At 44.8% G+C, this 22,672-nt stretch overlaps 1 protein-coding gene across 1 annotated transcript; it reads right to left on the minus strand.

The window, feature by feature from the left end:
- Positions 1 to 557: 557 nt before the first annotated feature.
- LOC149348280 (uncharacterized) lies at positions 558 to 21,461 on the minus strand. Its single transcript, XM_089541714.1, has 8 exons — positions 21,389 to 21,461; positions 13,848 to 14,018; positions 11,834 to 11,859; positions 9,076 to 9,225; positions 8,091 to 8,107; positions 5,749 to 5,822; positions 2,724 to 2,822; positions 558 to 694 (listed from the first exon to the last, which is right to left on the minus strand). Exons 1-8 carry the CDS (start codon positions 21,459 to 21,461, stop codon positions 558 to 560), a joined length of 747 nt encoding a protein of 248 aa, XP_089397840.1.
- Positions 21,462 to 22,672: the final 1,211 nt, after the last annotated feature.

Here is a 22,672-nt window from a genome sequence, read left to right on the forward strand (position 1 = left end):
ACTACACAGCGCGGCAGTACGACCAAGTACACAAAGACGTGTTCTTTCTTATTGAACTGCCGATGCTGCGGAAAACTGGTTTCATGTGGCGACATTGGAACCAGTGGTTTCAAGATCCGTTTTCATCTTAACGATATGTATGGCCGAAAGAACATGAAAACGGAAGTATATCTTTCCTTGGTGACCTCTTGGTGACTTCATCAACCACTCCTCCACACTACTGTTTTCTGCCTGAGTGTGTTTTGTTTCTAGCTGGCTCTGGCACTGCTTTCAGAAGACTTTGTAAATAGATGGCATTGATATATACCATAATTTCAGGGTATTAATATCATCTTATTATAAGGTAGCGCACCCGTTCCATGCACTAGATGGCTCCAAAGGAGAGGGTTCCCTGTCACCGCGTCGTTTCAATAGCTTTGCGCTGGTACAGCATTTTTGTGACGCATACGTTGTAGAACCTAGCGTACAACACACTGTGGGCTGTAGTTCTGACGACAAGAAAAATTTCGCTGTCACACTTTTTTTTTATTGTTGTGATCCTTTTGAAAACGGCCTTCTTATTGTTTCCAGCAATCAGCGATCTTGGCCACAGTAATATTCGGCTGTACGCAGTTCAGCTCGAACATGTATTTGCAGGACCAATGAAGGTTTTCCATGCGGCTGCGTGTAGTCCATAATGTACAATTTGTCTTCTCTGTAAAGGAGGAGGAGGACAGATTTATTTGGAGAGACACGGAAGAGGCCTTTGTCCTGCAGTTGGCGTAGTCATGCTGCTGATGATGATGATGGTGTAAAGGAGAATGATGCACATCGCCAATCGCCGTAAGTTAGACTGCTGCCGTGCTTGAGTTAACTGTATTGCCTGTACTCAAAGCGATGTGTGTATTCAACATACGAGTTCGTCTGGGACAGCTTTCGAGTGGGTTCTTCTTTTTAAAAAACTGGAGCTCATCTTGTAGCACGTTTGATGATAATGATGATGATGAATTTTTATGGGGCAAAGGCATCTGCGGCCAAAGAGCGCCTATTTTGCAAGCATTCCACCCCGAATAAGCCGAGCGCCAGGCCTGGGGAAGATTGTACCCGTTGTATCACCGGTGCATACCCGGCGGCACAGGGGATCGAACCCTCGCACCTCCCGCATCTGAGGCGGGTGGTCAAACCAACAGGCCCCCACTGCTGTCTTCTAGCAGATTTGGCTGCTTTCTCAAGGCTCACGGCCGTTTCATAGGACTTTGATGGGTGCAAAAGAAAGGCCACAGGCATACGATGTAGACATGAATTCAGCGCATACGTACTTGACAAATGAGGATGTGTGCTGATTGGGAAACCCATATGCATCACGAGAATACTAGAAAACGCCAGTCGTGCCTGACTTGAAAGTGCCTGAGAGTAGAGCCAGGCTTGTTGGTACTGCCAGGGAAAGCAACCGGTGCCTTAATATGTTTTTTTAGAGTTATTTCTGCTTTTATTGCTTTAAGTTCAACGCTAGGTAAACGTCTGAAGTTTGCTTGAATTCCTTCTGCGCTGGAACATGATTTTTTATTTCATTAAAGTCAGGCCAGAGCCTACAGTCGCATATTCGTTACGACGTGCCCTGTTACAGCGATCACGTTTTTGGAGGCACCTGACATATATCCTACTTCCTCCACTGAAGCTTTTGCTGCGTAGTGGCTCCTTATTGTATTTCTAATGAAGATGTGCATTGCAGAGTTTGTAGCTAGATCTCGTCCGACCTACTCCGATGTATGCAGTTAACAAGCAATAACAAATCTGATCGGAAGTGATTTTGATAACAGTAAATTGTAACAGGGATATCTCTACAAGCAGACAATGTATAACTGACAACACATAGCGACACTGTATGATTGAAAATGTAGGGAGGAGGAGAGGTCATTTTAATGACCTGGTGAGTTTGTTTCGAAGGATAAGGAGGTGAAAAATGAAAAGCAATAGACAAACAAGAAAAGTGGCCTCGGCAGAGTGCATGCGCTCCTACGTCAGCGCCCACAAGAATGAGAATAGTAAAATAAGAATGTAAAAGATAAAGCGCGGAAAACGTTCACTAATTGCATGCACAAGAGGCGACAACGCATTTCTATTGAAGCAAACGCAGCGTTTCACGGACTTTTTTGTTATTTTTTGTACTACTTCGGGTACTTTCTGGGAGAGCCTAACTCTATGCATTAAATTCGTACGTGTGCAAAACCAGCGACTGTCTGCAGAAGCGATTCTGGAAGCATACTAGAATTAGGTGTCCATGTGAATTTTTCATTTCCATTCGCCGCTCCCCACCCATGAGCTTCATTCCTGTCTTTCACCTTCTCTCTCTTCTTTCCTACGCTATGCGCCGTGAACCAGAAAAGGCTGTACTCTGACCTAACTTACTACGCTCGTATCTTCTTATCCTCTCGTTTGGCAGACAACACCACATGTCGTGTTACCGTTGTAAAATGTGTCAATTTATCTTTGAGTTCCTTTTTTTTTCGTTATTCTTTGGCTCATGCACGCGAAAAAAACGCATTAAAATGGCACCAAGAAAGAGTGTTCATTATTCGGCGAGTTAAGACGGCAGGACTCCGCTGATAATCAGTTATCTAATCATAGTGAGGTTGTCTTTCTTGCGATCTTTCACTATATTGTCTACGGCGCGGACGGCAAGCATTTAAAATTATTCAAAATAATATATTGACACGCGGTAAAAGATTGATGGTGTAACTTACCTTCTGGTCCAGGGTATTTATCGCCGATTAGAATACAGTTATCGCTAGCGTACAGGATGGAGTATTTTGGCTTATAATCTGGTGGCCGCTTCCCAACACCTGTAAAAAGTTGCGTTATTACTCCGGAGACCTTGAAAGACCCCCGCTACGACACCTGTTCCTTCCTTTCTTTAACTTCCTCCGTCATCCCTTCTTTTACGGCGTGGTTCGGACGTCCACCGAGATGTGATGTGAGACAAATACTAATAAGGGAATAATTACTCATTGACATTGACCCATTCATTGACATCCACCCAAGCGCAGCCATGCGCCTACAAAGGAAAGCTGTACAGCTTTCTCAGAAACTTTGAAGTTAAAGGGACTATGCAATAAATTAATTGAGATTACGTAAAGATAGGCAGTCCATCACTCGTCACCCCAGCGCAAGAATTTTTGAGCTAGCGTCAATAACAACGAAGTTATAGACGATTAAAAATCACGCTCCTCCTCTCCCCCCTCAACTCGTACGCGCGGGGCACCATAAAAAATAAAGAAAACAGCTCTGGTACTGGGCTCCGCCTATGAATACGTCATTCACTGACGTTCGGTATACGACTTCCGGTTGTCGCACTTCCGAGGAGCAGCGCGCGTCGGCAGCGTCTCTCCGGTCTCTGCGCTTCCTTGGATTGCGGCGCGCCGGGTTTCTTTGCTAGTTAGCAGAATGGACCCGGATCTCGAGGCGCGATTGCTCGCTGTTATGGCCGCAATGGGCATCGAGCCCTATGCATTCACGCCGTACCGGCTGAACGCCAGCGACAAGAGTAGCGAAAGAGGCGGCGGAGGTAAATTAAAACCACACGCGCGAAGGCAATGCCCTGGCTCGCGCTTGCCCGAGGGGGTCACGCGGCGGCTCGAGCAGACGATTTTCACCGCTACCGGAAGTGTGCCCGTGACGTCGTAGCTGCCGCGCCTCGAGCGAATGACAGCGTGTGGTGGCCTGCCGACATCATGGGACTAGTGACGCCTGTTTTCTCGATTTTGGTTTCAAAATGGCTCCCTACGAAGACAGCAAGCGGCCCGCGAATTTAAAAAAACACGATTTTTAAAAATTCATAATAAATTGCCGGCTCAGTTCCGAAGACTCATACTTGGTGTCAATGCTTCCGAGCGTCACTTCTAATATTTGCAAGTGGCTTTTAATTGTTTGCATGGTCCCTTTAAGAAAAAAAATTCACCCTGGTCCGGGTTCGAACCCGGGACCACCGCTTCACCAGAGAAGTCGTGCTACCAATTTAAGTAACTGGCACGGCCAACTTATGTTAGGGCGATAGGAAATTGATCAATAAATCGAAGTGGGAACTGTGTTGGTCAAATGTTTAGGGGAATCCCCCAAGGTGGAGTGGATTTGTCGACATATACTGCGCAACTTCCTTTCCTGAAAAAAAAAAAGAAACCCTACCACCCTCCCTCCCCCCTTCCTTTCCCAGTTGCGCATTAGGGGCGGCGGTGCGGTAACACTATCTCGTTCTACTCTTAAAGGCGAAGCTTAAGCGTCCTCCAAGTTTTTCGGATATGATACGACTGCACCACAATGATCAATATGGTCGTATGTGCTACCTCGAGACGCTTTTTAGGATTGAGGTGCTTAAATATTCATTTTTTCTCAGGCCCAAATAATTGATTGAAAAGTTAGTAAAGATAGGAAAACGCACCACGAGCAGTATTAGCAGAGCAAGACTGCAATATATATTCCCTAATACCCTTTTTAAACAGGTCGGCACTTGTAATGGAGGGGATAGAGGCGGCCAGGTGGCTGCTGTCTTTGGCCGTCCGGAAAGAGTCAATGACCCTTTCACGATGACCCCTCGCCAGTTGTGCATTCCTGTGCTCTCACTATGCCCTCTTTCTTACAGGGTAAACATCGGCCGGTTAGTCATTCCTCTGCTCTCGCCACATCCCAGTATTTCTATTGCAAGCAGCTTCCGGACATTTTACTTGATAGCCACGATTCCGTTGCGCTTTGCTCTATCAGGGTAGGAAAACAAATGTTTGTCTCTCTCTCTCTCTTACAGTCTCCTACACTCTCACGGAAACCCCTTTCATCCTTCCAAGGTACTTTACAGGAGATTTCCTCGACAACCTTCCACCGGATGCGCCTTACGCTCTCCCCGTGTCCTCCTCCTTCAGTGGTAATCGCCCTCTGAATGGTTACCATGGCAACAAACCCACCGGTTAAGCCGGCTACTGCTTTGATCAAGAACCTTCTTCCGAGGCATTTCATCCAAGAAAACCAAGGTAGGGAAATCTTGTACCGATTATAAGACTTGCGTTCACCCGCCGGCACTGAGGATCAAACCCAACACCTCCAGAATGAAGGGCGGTTCCACAATGCCAACGCTTCGGTTAAGAATTTCAGAGCCACATGCAGATAAATGTTATTATAGAGTGGTTATTTTATGTTTTCCAACATACCCTAACTTCGATTTGCGCTGTTGTTCAGCCAACCGTTCCATGAGCGCCTCTCATCGGGCGACACGTTTCGACGTCGCGCCCGTAGACGAAGCCTGTCACATTCATCCGCCCGTACCGTACCCTCCCTACTATTTCCAGTGTAATCGTAACTGGGTATCGTTCGTATTGTCGTAAAAAAGTGTCGTGAGATATCAACTCATATCGTTGAAGCATCGGTCCACTGCTTTTTAATGGCATGCATTTCGTCTTTCTGTCCAAATGTCGCAGTATTTGCCCAGCGAACCTTCTTTTGCGCTTCATGTACCGAAGCAGCAAATGTAATCATCCCATAACTGCAAATGCATTGTTTAACTCGGGGCCTTTGTTGGACCGGCATTTGCCAGTACGTTACGAATATTGAGCCGATTAACTACGCTGCATGGGTAGTGTGTTCCGGCATATGTCATGGTCTGCCGTTACGAAGGACGAGGGCAGAAAATGAGGCCACCGTAACCAACCAGTGAACTCACGGCTGCATTTTTTTTTGCCATCGGCGTATAGCGAATCATTTCTACAAGAAGTAGAAAATACTTACCTTCAGCCTTTACGTCAAGGTATGCTTCATCTCTCTTCTCTGAGTAACTCAGTTTGATCTCAAGATCGTATGTTCTGCAAGGCAATTTTATACGCACTGTACGTCTCTCAAGCATTTTCCTGCCAGCAGAACATGTCGTTGTAAATTTCTAAATTGACACGATGAGCCTCATTATGAATAATTCCTTTCATTTTCATTTTATTTGGATGTACCGTCAGTAAGGATGTATGCAGTTGGACGTGGAAAGGAACAGTATAATTTACAGCTACGAATAAGCAGGTCGGAGCCATAACCACTGAGAAGCCACGGCAGCGACCCCTTTGTTTTTAAGTGAAGGATCATGCAAGGACACGCAGAAAATATGAGTACATTTTTAAATATTTCAATAAAGACAGAATACTTGTCTTGCTAACTACAATCCGATTAAATATATGCATCAGTGAATGTCGATTACAACATTGCATGAACTGCATGCAGCACGGAATCGAGGGAACAGGATGCCAAACTTGCAATGCATGGTGGAAAGCATGGTGGAAAGCAGCATGGTGGAAAGTACGAGAGAGTCTCGACGGCGCAGACGCGGCCGCTGATTAAGAGAGCTTAATCACACTGGAAGGAAGCGAACTATGCGATCCAATTTTCCCAGCTTCTGACACTATGACAGAAATGTTTCACCGTATGGCACGTTCGCTTAACAAGCAGGGTGCCCTCAGCAATCTGCGAGAACCTGCTTTGCTAAACTGGGAAGACAATCAGGCACTCAGACTTTTGCGTATGTTACGTTCGTAATTTACCCGTAGGCTTTGCTGACTGGGTTGAAAACATATTATGCTAAGTACGTGCACACAAAACTCTCTGAAGGGTGGGGCAATAAATATAACGTTTTGGAGGTGGTCAACCAGATGAAGGGCCCATCAGGAATGAACTTGAGAGGACACTTTAAATTCCCCTTAAGGGATGATGCGCCAAAGTTAGTCGGTCCCTTCAGTGGACTTTGTTCCTCTTTGTGCATTATGTTGCGGACATGGACATTGTTCTTTCTTTAATCATCACATGATGCTTAAAATACACAAAAGAGCACAATGCGGTACCGTTTGTAATTCTTCTATATCACCTAGTTGATGCCTATATGCCCACATATAACGAACAGGTCATTCTCTACTTAGAACGCGGGAAGTTCTCATACAACTTTTGGCGCAGTGGTGGCGTGGTTAAGCGATGCGCCACAGTCCCGGCAAAATGGCTGTCTCAAACAAACCACCCTTGGGGCCTGTGAGACCAGGCTGCTCTTAGCGAGCAACCTCCCACGATGAATCATTAGTTACCCATTAGCTAGATAGATACCAACAATTAGAAGGAGAGGAATGAACTTTCTCACTTTTAATGGCAAAGTGTATTGAACGGCTACCTTTTCCTCTTCTCTTTGCACGCAAAACTTCTTCGCTTTCCTTCATGTCGTGTGAGACCGTGAGCGTCACTTACGGGGGTTTACCGTTGCATTGTGGGAGTCTGGTATAAACTCAAGCACTTTTTTCTTTCCACCGCCTCACGTCGCCTCATTCAGAGAGGTGATAGACACTGCCCGCACACTTTTTCGAGAAAGAGGTTTGCGTTCGTCGTCGGTAGCCAATGAACAGGGCCTATCTGAAAGCTTTGTCTTAAGGTAAACAGGATTTCACAGTAACAGACGATGTTTTCATACCCGTCCACTCGCGGTACGCAGGTGTACACCGGCTCCATAGAGGTTTAGGCGGGTCCATGGTTTAGCGCTCACTTTGAGAGAACGGTGCTATTTGGAGTATGAACAGTTTAATCAGGCACGCTTTGACGCTCATAACGGCTCTCATAACAGCCCCACCAATTAAGCATTAGGGTTATGTTTAATCCTTGTATACAATGTGCTTTGTATCGAAAGTAGAGGCACTTGAAGGTATTTTTTTTTCAAAAAGAAGTCTTAGTTTAAATGTATAGTTCTAACCAAATACAGTTTTTCTCCTTGCTGATTGAGTGTAGAACCTATGCGCCCAGCGAATATGCTTGCTGTGCTAAGCGGCGAGAGAGTAGAATGTGCTGTGGAAGTTTTTGCGAAGGTTTTAAAGTGTGAGCTGAACAGTTCGAAAAAGAGGAGCACCACGCAATGAACGCAATGCCATAGGGCTATATTGGGGCCCTGTTGAAATGGTTTCCTCATATGATTAATGATTTTTAAGGCTTATCTCACCGTACGTCAGGAGTTTTAAATAATGAGCCGTTGTTTTTGCCAAGCACTTCTCTCTTGTCTTCATACCAAGTGAGAAAGGGTTTAAAGTAAATGGAATGGGACCTCCATTCATACTGCGTACCTGTTTAACTTCTTTCCCTGGAAAAAAAAAACGCATTTATAGTTAGCACTGCGTATCTGTCAAGGACTGAAGCAATCTTTAAAAACAAATATTGCCATACTGGCAGTCTCCTATGGGCGAGAAACGTGGAGGCTAACAAAAAGGGTTGAGCTTAAGCTGAAGACAACGCTGCGAGCTATGGAAATAAAATGATAATTATAACTTTAACAAACCGGGAGAGGACGGAGAGGGTGAGGCGACATCCTCGTTTAATTCAAGAGGAAGAAGTGGGCTTGGGCAGGGCATGTAATGCGAAGGCAAGTTCACCGCTGGTCCTTAAGGGTAACGGAGTGGATTCCAAGAGAAGGCAAGCGTAGCAGGGGGCGGCAGAAAGTTAGGTGGGTGTTACGCCGCCATGTCACTCAGTTTTTAGTTGGCGCAGGTCGGCCCAACAGTTTCTTTTAGAAGCCCTATTCGCTGTCTTCCTGAACCCTGGGCTGACGTATCACTACGCGACAATATATACCTTTTTTTTTTCGTTCAGAATTCGACGCAATTAAAGCCGTCTAGAAATGATAAATTGTTTCCTAAAGACGTTCCTGGCCTATCATGAGGTCATTTATGGCGTTTCTAGGAACTGAGGAAGGCTCTTCAAGAGGTGATTTTGCCGTTGTTCTCATACCTTTAGGCGTTCTCAGTTATGAAAAACGAAAATGTCGCGAACACGCAAGCCTGTCAGGAAGAATACCCGGCAAGGCATAGTTGGCTACCAGCGTCATGCACTAAAGAGTGCTAAGACGCTGCAGCATTTGCAGTCTGCCTGAGTTCCTTGTGACGCCCCGCGAATAACAGCAGAAATTTCACTTTAGCGGTGTTGAATGCAGCAAGAAAAACTTTTCAAAAACTGTATTATGTTCTCAACTTTCGTTATAGTAGTGGAGATTTTCACGTCTTTTTTTGAAATTGTGGTCAACAGAGTTGGGGAAAAACCTGAGATGGTACTCACCTGATGTGACACTAAGAACTGCACACTTCGGTAGTAGGTATCGCCACTTTCACGTTTATACGTAGATTTGAAGCAGCTGAACGGATAATGTTCGGTGGTCATATAGCCCGACATATATTTTTGGTAAATGTCATCCTTGCTTCTAAACCACTGCAAGAAAAGTGCAATACTTTTTGAATTTCAGAAAGAAATACTACTTTGGCAATAGGAGATGGGTTCACAAATGGAGATTACGTTAGGAAGTAGGCTAATGAGATGCTTTCACGATGACCTACTGCTCTTTCATGAATCAGCGCCTTCTTTAACCCGTAAATCTCTGACGAGCGTATGGTATACAGGGTGTGTTCTGTAAGTAGTAGGACTGGTTTTTTCCTGGGAGAACGGGAGATGAGAGGCGGTCTGCGCGTGCAGGATCTTGAAAGGGGTTATTGGCAATGCTGGGAAAATCGGCAGTCGGCTCTAGGCCGTTGAAGGGAGCAGGTCGCTTGTACTGTGAACCCCTGTCGAAACGTCTCGTCACGCAGAATCATGGAGCGTTTACTGGATCAGTGATACGCGATCAAATTTTGCATAAATCTTGGTAAAACGGGCAAAGAGACTCGCGACATGATTAAACATGATTAAGGAGACCTACGGTGACGCTGCCATGGGTAGATCAGGTGTTTTTTGAGTGGCACAAGCTGTTCCAAGAAGGTAAGGAAAGAGTGGAAGATGACGACCGCTCTGGAAGCCCTTCGACCAGCAAGACCAACGAAAATGTGTAGCGAGTGAAACATTTACTGAACAGTGATCGTAGGATGATTATCAGAATGATTGCTGATGACTTGAGCATTCCTCGAACCCAAGTTTTTGAGATCGTGACAGAAAACTTAGCCATGATTAAAGTATGTGCGAAGTTGGTTCCGGGAGTGTTGTCAGAAAAGCAAAAAGCAAACCGGAAAGCGATCTGCCAAGATCTTCTTCATCATACAGCCCCCCTACAGCCCCGACTTGGCCCCGCCAGACTTTTTTCTATTCCCGAGAATAAAATCCACGCTCAAGGGGAAACATCACGGATCGGTAGAGGCGGTTCAACAGGCCGTGACGAGGGGGCTAAACAGCATTCCGGTCTAGGCGTTCCTGGAGGCGTACGAAAACTGGAAATCTCATTGGCAGCAGCGTGTGGGTGCGGAAGGGTGCAACTTAAAAAAAATCTAATCATTTTTACTATTCTCATGAATAAGTTTTATTTAAAAAATGGGCCCTACTACATTCAGAACAGACCCCGTATAGTATGTAAACACGAATCTATCATTCATGTGCGCAAAGTAGTACCCAGACGTCGCAGTAAACAGCAAGTGACAGCTACCAAAAATACTGAGTGCGAGAACACAGTGCCTTTGTGTGGTTTATATGGGTTTAACGTCCCAAAGTGACTCGGGCTATGAGGGACGCCGTAGTGAAGGGCTCCGGAAATTTCGACCACCTGGGGTTCTTTAACGTGCACTGATATCGCATAGTACACGGGCTTCTGGAATTTCGCCTCCATCGAAATTCAACCGCCGCGGCCGGGATCGAACCCGCGTCTTTCGGGTCAGCAGCCGAGCGCTATAACCACTGAGCCACTGCGGCGGCCCAGAACACTGCAAAATAACCACATATGTTTCAAAAAGTACAACCCGGACTTTTTTCTGAAGGTTGACAAGGAGGATGATTGTTCTAGAAGATCAAGTATGTCAGAGCAGCAGTTCAGAAGGTTAGGGATTTGCCAGTTAAAGAACTGTATTCCATACCCGGTCCTTATTTGAGGTTTTATAAAATTCGCATTTCTGAGAACGTAGTGGGGATCTGGGTTAAGAAATGTAATATAGAATCGCTGTAGAATCAGTTCTGAGTTGCCCGAATATAAATTCGGATAGTCGTTGGTTGTAGAGGACTTAATATCTGCCTTTTTTTAAACTGTGCTGAAACTGAATCATATCTGGACAAATTGTAAATGAAACGAAGACCTTTCTTTTGTGAAATGTAAATTCTTTCCATGCTTGTATTTGTACCTGCTCGCCATACCAACAGGCAGTGCTGCACACAAGATTGGACCGCGGAAAAATATGGTTACTTTCTCAAGTGCATTGGTGGAGGGAGAGTTCGGGGATCTCGCACATCAACCGTCTCAATAAAATCGAGACCAGCATTTTTCAGCGCTATTCCCCAGAAAAGAAGGAACTAAAACGTCATATCTTTTTTACGAAATAAAGTCACCCTTAAATGTTGCCTGCATAACTTTGCGGTTCTTGGATGCCCCAGTAAGTAAACTTCCGTTCGTAACGATAGCGAGCGGTTATATTTGTTCTATTTTGCGCACATGGAATTATCCTTTAATCGAACTGTTTTCCTGTGTTCGATTTCGATATATCCGGGTTAGACTGTAACGGGCCAAATTGAAACAACGCGAAATCAACAACATATTTTTGATAAAAAGTACAATTCATCGTCAGCACTCGAAAAGAAAGCTCGCAGAACAAAAACAATTTTTCCCGAGTATTTTACCTCGAATTTTCATATTTGCACATCGCACGTCGTCTGCAGAGTTCGAGTAGTAATCAGACAAATATTGTTTTGACAAGGTAATTCTTAGGCGCATGAAATATGAAAAAAAAATGAAAAAATAAGCCTTAAAAGGATGAGGCAAGTTTAGTGAATGTAGGCTTGAGTTTAGAAAAGTGACGAGGAGATTCTTAGGAGAACAACTTCCGCAAAATGCGCAGAATGCAGTGCTCACCGGTTCTGGTCTGAGCTGCCTCGGATCTTCATGTGTATTTGGTACCAGCATCGGTGATTGAAAAAAGGCGAATAAAAGAAACACATAAACACTTTGTGCACGGCTTTTTAATCAATTTACTCTCATATCTACCCTGTTTGTGCATAAGTAAACAGCGCTTCAGCATTCAATGCCATAACATGATACTGTCTTGCAGCTAGGGCTGTCTTATTTTTACTTGTGGATGTTAAAGGCAAAGGTTGCGTATCTATTTGATATATGGTACAGAGAAGGAAGGGCTACTGGCTAAAGTTTCTTTTTTTTTAGTTAGAGGAACTTTAACAATGAGATTAATAGAGGGAGGTTTTAAAACTCAAGATTTCTCATCGGCTTGTTGTGAAATATTGTCACGACCAGAGGGGCCGTGGAGATAGGCGTCGGGAAGAACCCAAGACTGGGAGCCTTCTTTTAATTACAGCGCCAGGTTCCAGGACACCGAACAGAACAAGCGCGCCTCGAGAGCCCACCGCCGCTTCGTCGTCGTCTGCGCCTCATCGCGGAGGCCGCGCTGCGCGTTAGGCGCGTGGCAATATTTTAGGATTAACAAATCCGCAATGTGAAAGCGCAGAGAGTTACTCTACTCGCCCATCTGTATTGTCTCCTAGACAAAGTGCCATCTTTGCACTGGCTATCGCAGCTCTCAGTTCCTAAACCTTTTGCGGTTCCGCTGGACGGCGCCGAAATTTAGTGCTCGGGTTATCCCTGCTTCACGAAATCGGAGACTTCGACTCTGGCGCGTTCTACGGCGTCATTCTAGTTATTGTGCAACCCAGACCCGAAACGTCGCACACTCAAGTGCGCTTGTAGTCGTAAAAAATTACCGGATAGCACTTCAGTCTCCTTAAGAGCGGAAATTCAAACACCTTTCCCGGCCCTCTCTTTCTTCCACCAATAATTTTCATACTCTGTCATTTCGTTTTTATTTTTATTCTTTGTTTTTAGTTTTTCTTTTGTATTTTAAATATATATCTTTTTTGTGTGGCTTCTTCTTTTATTCCTTTTTCTTCTTTTTTAAATTGCGCGTTCTATTTGAGTGTTTTTTGCATAGAAAGGACGGGGCGATATGCTTTTCGTAAAGCAGCCCATATCTCTCGCGATAACTCGCAACCACGATGCGAACGGCGCCACTGTGCAGCCACTCTCTGATGTTCCGCATCCTAATAACCACTATCAAGGCGAACGCCTCTATTGCCTCAGCGTTGTCGACAGAAGGTTATCAGCAGAGGTGTCACGCTTTTCTAGTCAGACCGGACAAAAAATCTTCGTGCACGGTGGGGTTCCAACCACCATCCTTCCGTTCCGCAGCCGAGCGTGATAATTTCTGCGCTTTATTTTTTATTTAATGCCTCCTTCCTTCCAACGCATATGCAGTTCTTTAATGGCTCGTACTGTCGTCCGTTAACAAAGCGTGTCACAAGCGTTTAAATCGGGAACTAAAAAAGATAAAAGAAAACCTATGGTTGATTCAGATAGAAGAGGAAAGAATGAACTTTGAAGCGAAGTTTGATGACTGTACGTTAATTCGTTAATTAATTATAGGCAAGAATGTCTCAATTGCGCCGGCATAGCGTGTACGTTGACATAGCCACTAGAACGGTGTGACGTCACATCCACCAGAAGTCGTCACGGCATACTGAAAATTGTCACAAAATGGTCTGAAAAACGTCGGATTTGCGTCGAATTATATGAAGAAATGTGTTATTAAGCGTAATTAACACTTAAGATTCGCAAAAGATGTACAATTTGAGTATCGATATAGCCAGGGAAACGGTGTGACGTCACATCCGCCGGAAGACGTCACGGCATAGTGTCTTCGGCTTTCGCCTCTCAACACTTTAGCTGCCAAAGTGTCCTCGCAATTTTTCTTATCTAGCGCAGTTATAAACAACTGAATGCGCCTCGTAGTCTACACCAGTGAAACATTAATGCAGTTTCATGTATACCCTTGATGGCACTCACGCTTTATTATACTCACAGCATTCTCTCTCCTTCACGCACTGGAAGTCCCATCGCCGATAGAAGCCTACTTTACAGTGGCACATGCAATCTCCAGGCTTACACCGTACAAACGGCACTCCAGGACACGTGTTTTCGCCGAGCTGCGACGAGCCACACTTCGCCTTTTCTTGATTGGGGTCCCTGCAGTCTAGTTCGTGAGGACAAACAAGAACGGGAAGGTCAAGCCTGCGTACGCGATAAACGGGTGAGAAGGATATTGAGAAAAACAGTGAAGGGCGTAGTGTTGAAGAGATATGGTTAGAACGCATTTTGTAGCGTCAGCTACACTGGCCGAGATTTAGCAGTTTCGCGTGGCTCCTGGAGAGCCGTGCTGCGCATGCGCGAGGAGCAAGTGACGTCACTACGCACAGCTGGCCTGCCTGGCCGCGCGTGCTCCTCGCCTTCCTTTCCTAAATATGAGCGGAGTGTAAAACGTTGACAACGCCAATAACACGATGAACGCCGATGGCCTATGGCTTCAGCACCGCGTTTCTGGCACAACCTTGTCAATGCCTGCAGTCCACATCTCTCTGTCTGGTTTAGTTTGGTTTATGGGGTTTAACGTCCCAAAGCGACTAAGGCTATGAGAGACGCCGTAGTGGAGGGCTCCGGAAATTTCGACCACCTGGGGTTCTTTAACGTGCACTGACATCGCACAGTACACGGGCCTCTACATCTCTCTGTCATCACCCCATGTACCTATAGGCACGATTCAGGCGTCCACTGACCGAGGGAGCCAGTTATGCGCACTTCGTTTCCTTTAAATGACCGGAGTGTAAAACGTTGTCAATGCCCTCGCCAATGAACACAACGAACACCGACGGTCTATGGCTTGAGCACCGTGTTTCTGGCACAACGTTGTCAATGCGAAGGCATGCAGCGCATACCTGTCACTACCGCCACTTAGCCTAAAGCACGGTTGAGGTGTCCACTGTTCCCTATGGTTCAGGTGCCCACCGAGATGTCGACACCTCGCCCTCATCTCACGCTACGTATATCCTGGCACGCCACATGGCGAATATTATAGACAGGCTGCTTTATTTCCACCCACCGTTTCTCGTGCTTTCACCCCACTTTTGCTCCTGAATGTAAAACCTGTGGCGTACCCAGATCCACACTTTTCCACTACCTTTGGGAATGACCTCCCCCAAAGGCAGTAGCCCCCATCCCCAATCCCACTCATTCTTCCTGGGAGGCTGCTTTACGGAGCGCTCAGCCCGCCGGCCAGAAATGGCTGGTGGATCGGGCTTTACGTGAAGCACAAGCCCGTGGACTCCTGGACCAGTAGGAGACCACCCAGGAAGATTTTTTTGTGTGATAAAGTTGTTTCCATCCATGCATCTTGGCATAGCAGAGCTAAGCCACTGCCAATTTTTCTTTGAAGATGCAAAGAAAACTATAGCTGGAATCACAGAATGATTTAATGGGGAAATGCATTCAAAGGCTTTCTCACCAAATCTAGTCGGACGCTACAATTATGGACAAAATCTTATTCGAGCGGGAAACCTTTTATGGCCGTAGTTTTTTCTCATGATGTAAGATTTCACAATTACAACTGATATACCCATAGATCATTCGATGACAGAGTTGCGTTTTTTTTTCTTTTAACGTTGTTCCTATCGCCAAAAGAGTTACCCATTGGTTTTCTATGGAAAACTGTTCGATGCGACCGATGGAAACACTTTAAGAGAAAGATTTTGCTGCATATCAAAAGAATGGACCATTAACTTGCGAATTTTCTTAAAAGATCTCAGAATAAGCTATAGCTGGAACCATAGAGTGATTTAATTGAGATATGCATTAAAACGCTTCCTTGCCAAATTTTCATCCAGTTTTGTTATGCAATATGTGTTGTTACTCAGCAACTCTGGATAAGAATATATGTATAAGTCAAGATTTAACCCTCGATTGTCGTGTAGTGTGTCTTTGTGGCTTCTCTGTTTGACATGCATTGTCGACCCTGTAAAGGGAGCGCAAATAAATGGCAAGTGGTCATTCTCGTGCAGTTGAGGTGATAAAATGCGCAGTCCGTCTTATCGGCGGCCGTCCAGTTGTCGCTGGTCTACTGCAGTTGTAGAAAAGGGGGGGGGGGGGGGAGGGTGCAGTCGAATAATACGACAGGGCCGGTCCCAAAATACGGCATGAAGTTTTGTCGCCAACTCGTTATGACAGATATTTCTGTAGAATTCGGACGTTGTCTGTTGCTGACACTGAACTGGCACTGTCGTCACGGTAGGTGACTCCTGAATACTGCAGGGAATCCTGTTGTTACTAATAGAATTTCAGTTGTCAGGTACCAGAATAATGCAGGAAAATCTGTTCTGACAACAGAAAACTTTCTGTTGTGTTTCTGGATTGCTCGCATTCATCTTTCGCAGTTGAGAACATATTCCTTTTTTAAAAGCAGAAATACATTCTCAGCCTCCATGTCGCGATTTCGACTAATAATCATTTAGATTTTACTCCTGTATATCTTCCTGAATGAGAGTACACCCTGCGTAAACATAAAATAAGAATAGCCCTGACTAGAGCAACTACGGCCGTTCAAGCTTAAACCGTCAAATTACTTATTTACCGAATATCCCTGGAGGCGAGGTTGCATTTCAACAGGCTGCTTTTAACAAAAAAGTGAAATTATATTTGTTAAACAAGACTTTTTCCTTTTCTGAACAGATGCTGTGTACGACCTTTTCCGGACACCACAAAATATATATTGGTTATGTGCGCTGCCTGTTATGCTATGTGGCTTTTGTGTATATAAGTGTGTGTAAGTACACTAATTATGTAAAATTCTGATCCGTGCACTTAATGGGTTGTAATAATATACTCATAAAGGTTTAGCTCTATACTTACGTAATGTTTCGTCATATCCTAAGTTCCTTGAAAACAGTCTAGCGATTTTACATATTTCTTAGGTCATTGCATTTTTCCTTTTAATGTCATGCTGTGACACATATGCGCTGAGACTTGAAATGATTCACTTATATATGTGTGGGTATTGGGCACTACGTGCCAAACAATGCAGTCACGGGCAGGAGCCTTTGCCAGGCTATGAACGTTTAGCACTTGCGCCATTTATTCTGTAGAGAGAAATTAAGTAACTAAACAAAGGAAACCCCGGTTCTGGTTTTGTAACACAATGGGTCATCCATCCAATAACGTGAGAGGTCGACAATAAATTAAATAAGAAGTTCCCTAACTTCAACCCGAGTAAGGTTCCTCGCATAGATAGTTATTGCAGACAAATGTCGAGCGGCACGAAAGCTTTCTCGCTTTAGTGCTAAGTCACGTGGGAGACATAATGCTGCCATATGTTCAGCATATGTCGATTGCCATTTCACCAAGTTTTGGCACAGCGCAAAACATGGCATAGTATCCCTGCTACGATGCACACGTTGGTTTCAAAAATTGCGTCCGATTTAGAACACTGTCCTCGATAACATGCACGCATGCGCGGAAGTGTACAACTGCGTGAGTGATAGCTAAAGCTCAAAGATAGTTCTGCCTATGTGTGCAAGTTTTTTTTTAGCTGCACCAAGTTTTCATAACGAGAGAGTTCATATTAGCATATCTCTTGTTTTGCAGTTAACTTGTACTTCCCGGGAGCCATTTTGAAAAAGCGGCGTTGGTTTGCTGATGGGGGTGTTTAAAAAACCCTTCTTAACTTATATTTGTAAATTAATTGCCCTGAAATGCAAGGCGCTGTAGCAAAAGTAGACTTGCCAGCGTGTGAACCAGATCTACAGTCAAATGAGAGGAAAAACAAACGTTGCGGCTCTACAGGCGCAATTATTTCGTCTCTGCAACTCTTTTAAGACCGATTTTGGTCAGGAAAAGAACGGCGGTGACGTCGATATATGGTTATCTTCACTAGTGAAGCAGCAGAGTGCGATCGGCGGCGCTATCGCCATGTGTGAGCACCTCTCCTTTCGTGTCTTTTTTCGGCAGGGACAGCGTAAAATCTCAGCGTATGGTGGCTGCCATTTAACTGAATTTTAGTAATTGAAATCACTACAATAAATAAATAATCTGCCATATGATTACGGCTGACGCTGCAGATCAGACCGTAGAACACAGAGCTTTATTGATAAACTAAAGGTATAAAACATTTCGTCGCGGGAATCTGTTGCCTTGCATTCGCTATCCGTGTATATAAAAACTTGTCTCTCTTCCGGAAAGGCTGACCGATGGATCGCTAACAGTTGCGAGTAAGCGCTGTGTTCTCGCCTTGTGTCTGTGTTTGCAGCGCTTGTTTTATTCACAATGAATGCTTACAATCTAGCTCAGTTATCTGCCTTGATCAAGCGCTAACTGACGAAATCAGAGAGAATGACTGGGGCTCAGCATGTGCCGAGCGAACGTGGACGAGTGATCTATTCTCGCACTCGACCTGAAAGGCGCGTGCGATGATATTTTGCACTCATCCATCACGGAAGGCATAAAACAGTTGAATTGCAGTATAGCTGCATCTTCAACTGCGTTAAGGCTTTTTTTACAGACCGCACAGCCACTATCGGTTTCTGCGAAACAGAACGAGACACGATACAAATGTCAAACAGAGCTCCCCAAGAATAGACAGTCTCGGCACTTTTATTCAACACAGCCATGAGGGCTTTAGCGAATAGGCTAGACCAAATCCCGCTTGTCCGGTGCTCGCTATACGCGGATGACATAACGATTTGGGTCAGCCAAGGATCGCTAGGAGAAAAGAAAGAAGTTGAAGTACGCTCGCAAAAAGGTGGGGCTCTTTCGAGTTCAGGGACTCTGCTACAAGGATGACACGCATATGAAGTTGCTACTCGATGACCACAAAGTCCAAGAGGTGGATAAGATGAGGGCGTTAGGCATATGACTCCTGAGGAATAAAAAACAATCCAACGCATCAAAATTCTACGAAACGAGGAAGCACAAATATCCATAACGATCAGAAAGGATCCAGAATAAGAATAGAGGGAGGAGAAAGGACACTACGCGTATCGTAAAATCTTTCATAATATCTGGAGTAAAATACAGCCTGCCCTACCATGAGCTAAGGAAACCGGAAATAGACCGTGTGGACGCCCTCATACAGGAATGGCTTAAGGTAGCTTTAGGTTTAGCAGGCAACACACACAACGAACTAACTAAAAGACGGGGTACACAGTAACTATTCCGAACACTGGGAGGCCGTCGTGTGTACTAGAAAACCAAACTCGGAACAAGCACCAATGGCAGGCAGGTCCTGTACAGGATCGCCATGCCAGCTGACCTAGATGATATAGAGTACAAGGGCAGCATCCCAAACCCAGTGCGCAAGAACATCTATGTCAGACCCTTGCCCACGGAAATGGAGCCCTAAGAAGGCGCAGGAGCAAGAAAAAAAGACCGGCCTAAATGCTTTATTGAACACAAAAGAAATATTAACGACTTATTGTACATCGACTCATGTCCGTACCAGAGGAAAGAGTTGGTAACCTTGGTGGTAGACCACTTACACCATCATCTAGTAAGCGCCGACACCGCCACAGAAAAATCCGCAGCAGCTTAGCTGGCCCCACTAGAACTCGCGATCACACACAGCTGGCGGACAAATAAAAGCCTCAAGATCTTTACGAGAAAGAGAGAGAGGGGGAAAGTAATTTAATGAAAGGAAAGGTGGAGAGGAATGCCCTCAGAAATCTGACGAAAGTGGCAGATCAAAATTAAACCCAGGCATATATTTAATGGAAGCCGAGGCTTGAAGGATTACGCGGAAACCAGGAAGCAAATATTCTAGCTCGAAGCTAAGGCAACGGCGCGACACCTATTCTACCCTCAACACCAGGAGCAGATTTCTTCACTAGCTTTTCAAAGACTCCATCAGGAGTCACGTACTTCGCTGATCGCCTAGAACATTATTGTGCGCTTAGGTGCTGTTATGTTCATCCACATAGGGACCTAGACAAAAAAACGATTCCAGGAATGGCAAAGAATTCAAATATGGGTTTATCCAAATGTACTCTGTGATAACCGCATGCATCCGGACGATTGTCCGTGCTGCGAAGACTCGCATTCGTACAATAAAGGTGGAACATGTAGAATGCATTGAATACAGGCAGAATACATGTTTTTGGCACGGCAGTGGAGAAGCCAAGTAAGAAACCTCTTCTTGCCGGCACTCTTCACTTCTTCACTTTACTTTATTCACCTCAAAGACCATCTTCAGGGGGTATTACATAAGGGGTTGGTTAATATGTTGAACAATAATAGGTACATGTCATTGCAGTATGATACAAGTGGTTACAGAGGACAAGAATGAAGGTGGGCACGTGATGGAGGCAACATCCGCGGGGAGGGCATTCCAGTCAACAATGGTGCGGGGAAAAAAGGAACCTGAAAAAGTTGCAGTGCGCGATAGAGGCCGGCCGATCTGAAACGGGTGTGCAGTGCGGTGAGATATGCGGGTCGGATGAGAAATGTAAGGTGTTTGATTCAGAGTGCTATGGAAAAATTTGTGGAGCAAACACATGCAGGCGACGCGACGGCGAGTTTCAAGGCTTTCGAGACCGGAATTACTCTTTGGAGATGAAATGCTGATCGTATATGAATATGCAGAATGAACAAAGCGAATGGTGCGGTTTTGAACTAATTCGAGTGCATTTGTTAGGTATATTTGGTGTGGATTCCAGATGGCACTGGCGTACTCCGGTGGTGGATGAAGTGCCTTTTAAGCAAATTGCATATACGGTGACACCAGCTGTCCGTCGGACATGTCTAACAATCTTGGGCAAAAATTTTCAGTATCGGAGTATTTGATGGTGCTCGTAGGGAAATATTTAAGGTATGGCCCATTCTTCCGACGGGTAGCGAAATCTTTTAAGCATTTCGATCAATCGCATCGAACAGTTAAAATTTCCACTGGAAACCAGCGGGAAATGCTTATGACGATGGAAAAGACGTTAATAGCAAAGAATGCAAACCTGCCCAAGGGAGATCTGGGGATATTTATTGTTATAGTGAATCTTACAATGCGTGAAAAAAATTGTCTTCATACACTTCTTTGCAGGTGAAGAAAGCTTTTGAGCAAAATTTCTGGGTGTGATAATAGTGAAAAACCTCTCAGCAGGGTTGTGATTATTAGCTTTTGCCGGAAAATGGCATCATCCGGTCAGTCAGTGGGTGTCCCCAACCTATTAAAGAAAGGCTGCATCGAGGCTTCATGGGAGAGTCTGGAGGGGCTCTAGGATCACTTTATTGTGCTGATCTCTGAAGTTGTATGCGTTCGATCGAGGCTGCTGCAGTTATTTCATCTTCTGTCGCAGGGCGCTACATGGAGACTACCCTCCCCGAACCAGGCTCAAGGGCTAGCTGATGGGAGAACGCAGGAAAGGGGGACTGGAGAGGGCCTTGATAGATCGGCAGGATGCGTTTTTGGGTAAGTTGGTTCATATTGGAATAGATCGGGTAAGCTGGCATTTGCAAATACTCAGGAGGCGCAGGTGGTCTGACCGAGAGCGGCAAAAAAATAGCAGCCTGTAGAAGATTTAAACGAAAGCTTACCTTCACAAACGAGCTTAGGTGCCGCAAACGATGTCCACAAGGTTATTACAAGTGCTACCTGCAGCAAGCTCATTGTTCTGGTAGCTTGACTGTCCTGTAGTGCAAAAGGTTTTCTCCTGTACTGTAAAAAGAATACAAAGATACTGTATTCACTAGAACCGTTGAAAGCTGTCAATGTAGATTATGTATCTGCGTCTTAACTGCAATATTTTGCTGTCGCATTGATTTTTTTTGTTTCTTTTCTCCGCATAAAATTTAGGCAGTATTATTTAACACTTCGTAAAAAATAAGGTTCCTCTGAAGTTCATCCCAGGGATTGTATAAGTCAACAATTGGTTATGATGCATTTTCAGGCTGTTGATAGTTATGATGAATTTTCACGCTGTTGATAGTGGCAACAGTGTGCCAGCACGACATTGGCTTGATCATAAACGGCCCAAAGCACGCATGAAAAAAAAATTGTAGATGTGTTTAAAATGACCTAAAATAGCAACCCAACCACAAAGAAGGAATCTAGTATGTAAAGCCGGGGGTGACTGTTCTCTGAAAGCCTAAATAGACGCTGAATAAAAATCTCATGATGTTGAGAAAGGAGTGGTTTTTCATTTGCAATCAGTGATTACCCTATTGTAAAGCCGTTATTCCTTTCATAATTGACTAGAAGGTTGGATTTAGTTTACGTTTTGTGAGCCGCCGCCGGGCCGCACTCTGCGCCCTCAAGCTGGCGGACATAACGTCACGCCTGCCCCCAGAAGCCCCGTAGAAAAGTGGGCCAGTCCACCCAGTTGATGATTCCTTGCCTTGCGCCCGGCTCTCGAGCAATGCAGAATATGAAATTAATTAAACTCTTTATTCCCCTCTATGGAGTGGCTGCCCTTACAAATAATTTTTAGACAGTCTATAGACTGTCCATAGACTTCTGTCTATAAAGTCTATAGACTGTCTCTCGACAAATTACAGAGAACAGTCTATGCGCAATACAAATGCTATAGACAATCTCAGAGAATCTATAGATTTGTGGCCATACACTCTTATTAGACTTTTGTCTATAGACAGTCTACAGACTATGAATAGACAAAACGAAATATCTATAGGAAGAAAATACAGTCTACAAGAAGTCTATAGACCATTTTTATAAGGGTGAACTGTCTATGCATATTTAAGGCCATGCGAATATCCAGTTAGTCTGCTTGCTTGCACTCTGTGTAGATGAAAGCAGAAAGGGAGACTTAGTTGATCTCTTCACAGATCATATTGTCACCGAGAGGCGGTAGACCGCAAGCA

Source organism: Amblyomma mixtum, chromosome 4, assembly GCF_055824585.1.
Source record: "Amblyomma mixtum isolate Tamu chromosome 4, ASM5582458v1, whole genome shotgun sequence".
In the NCBI taxonomy this organism is placed as follows: domain Eukaryota; kingdom Metazoa; phylum Arthropoda; class Arachnida; order Ixodida; family Ixodidae; genus Amblyomma; species Amblyomma mixtum.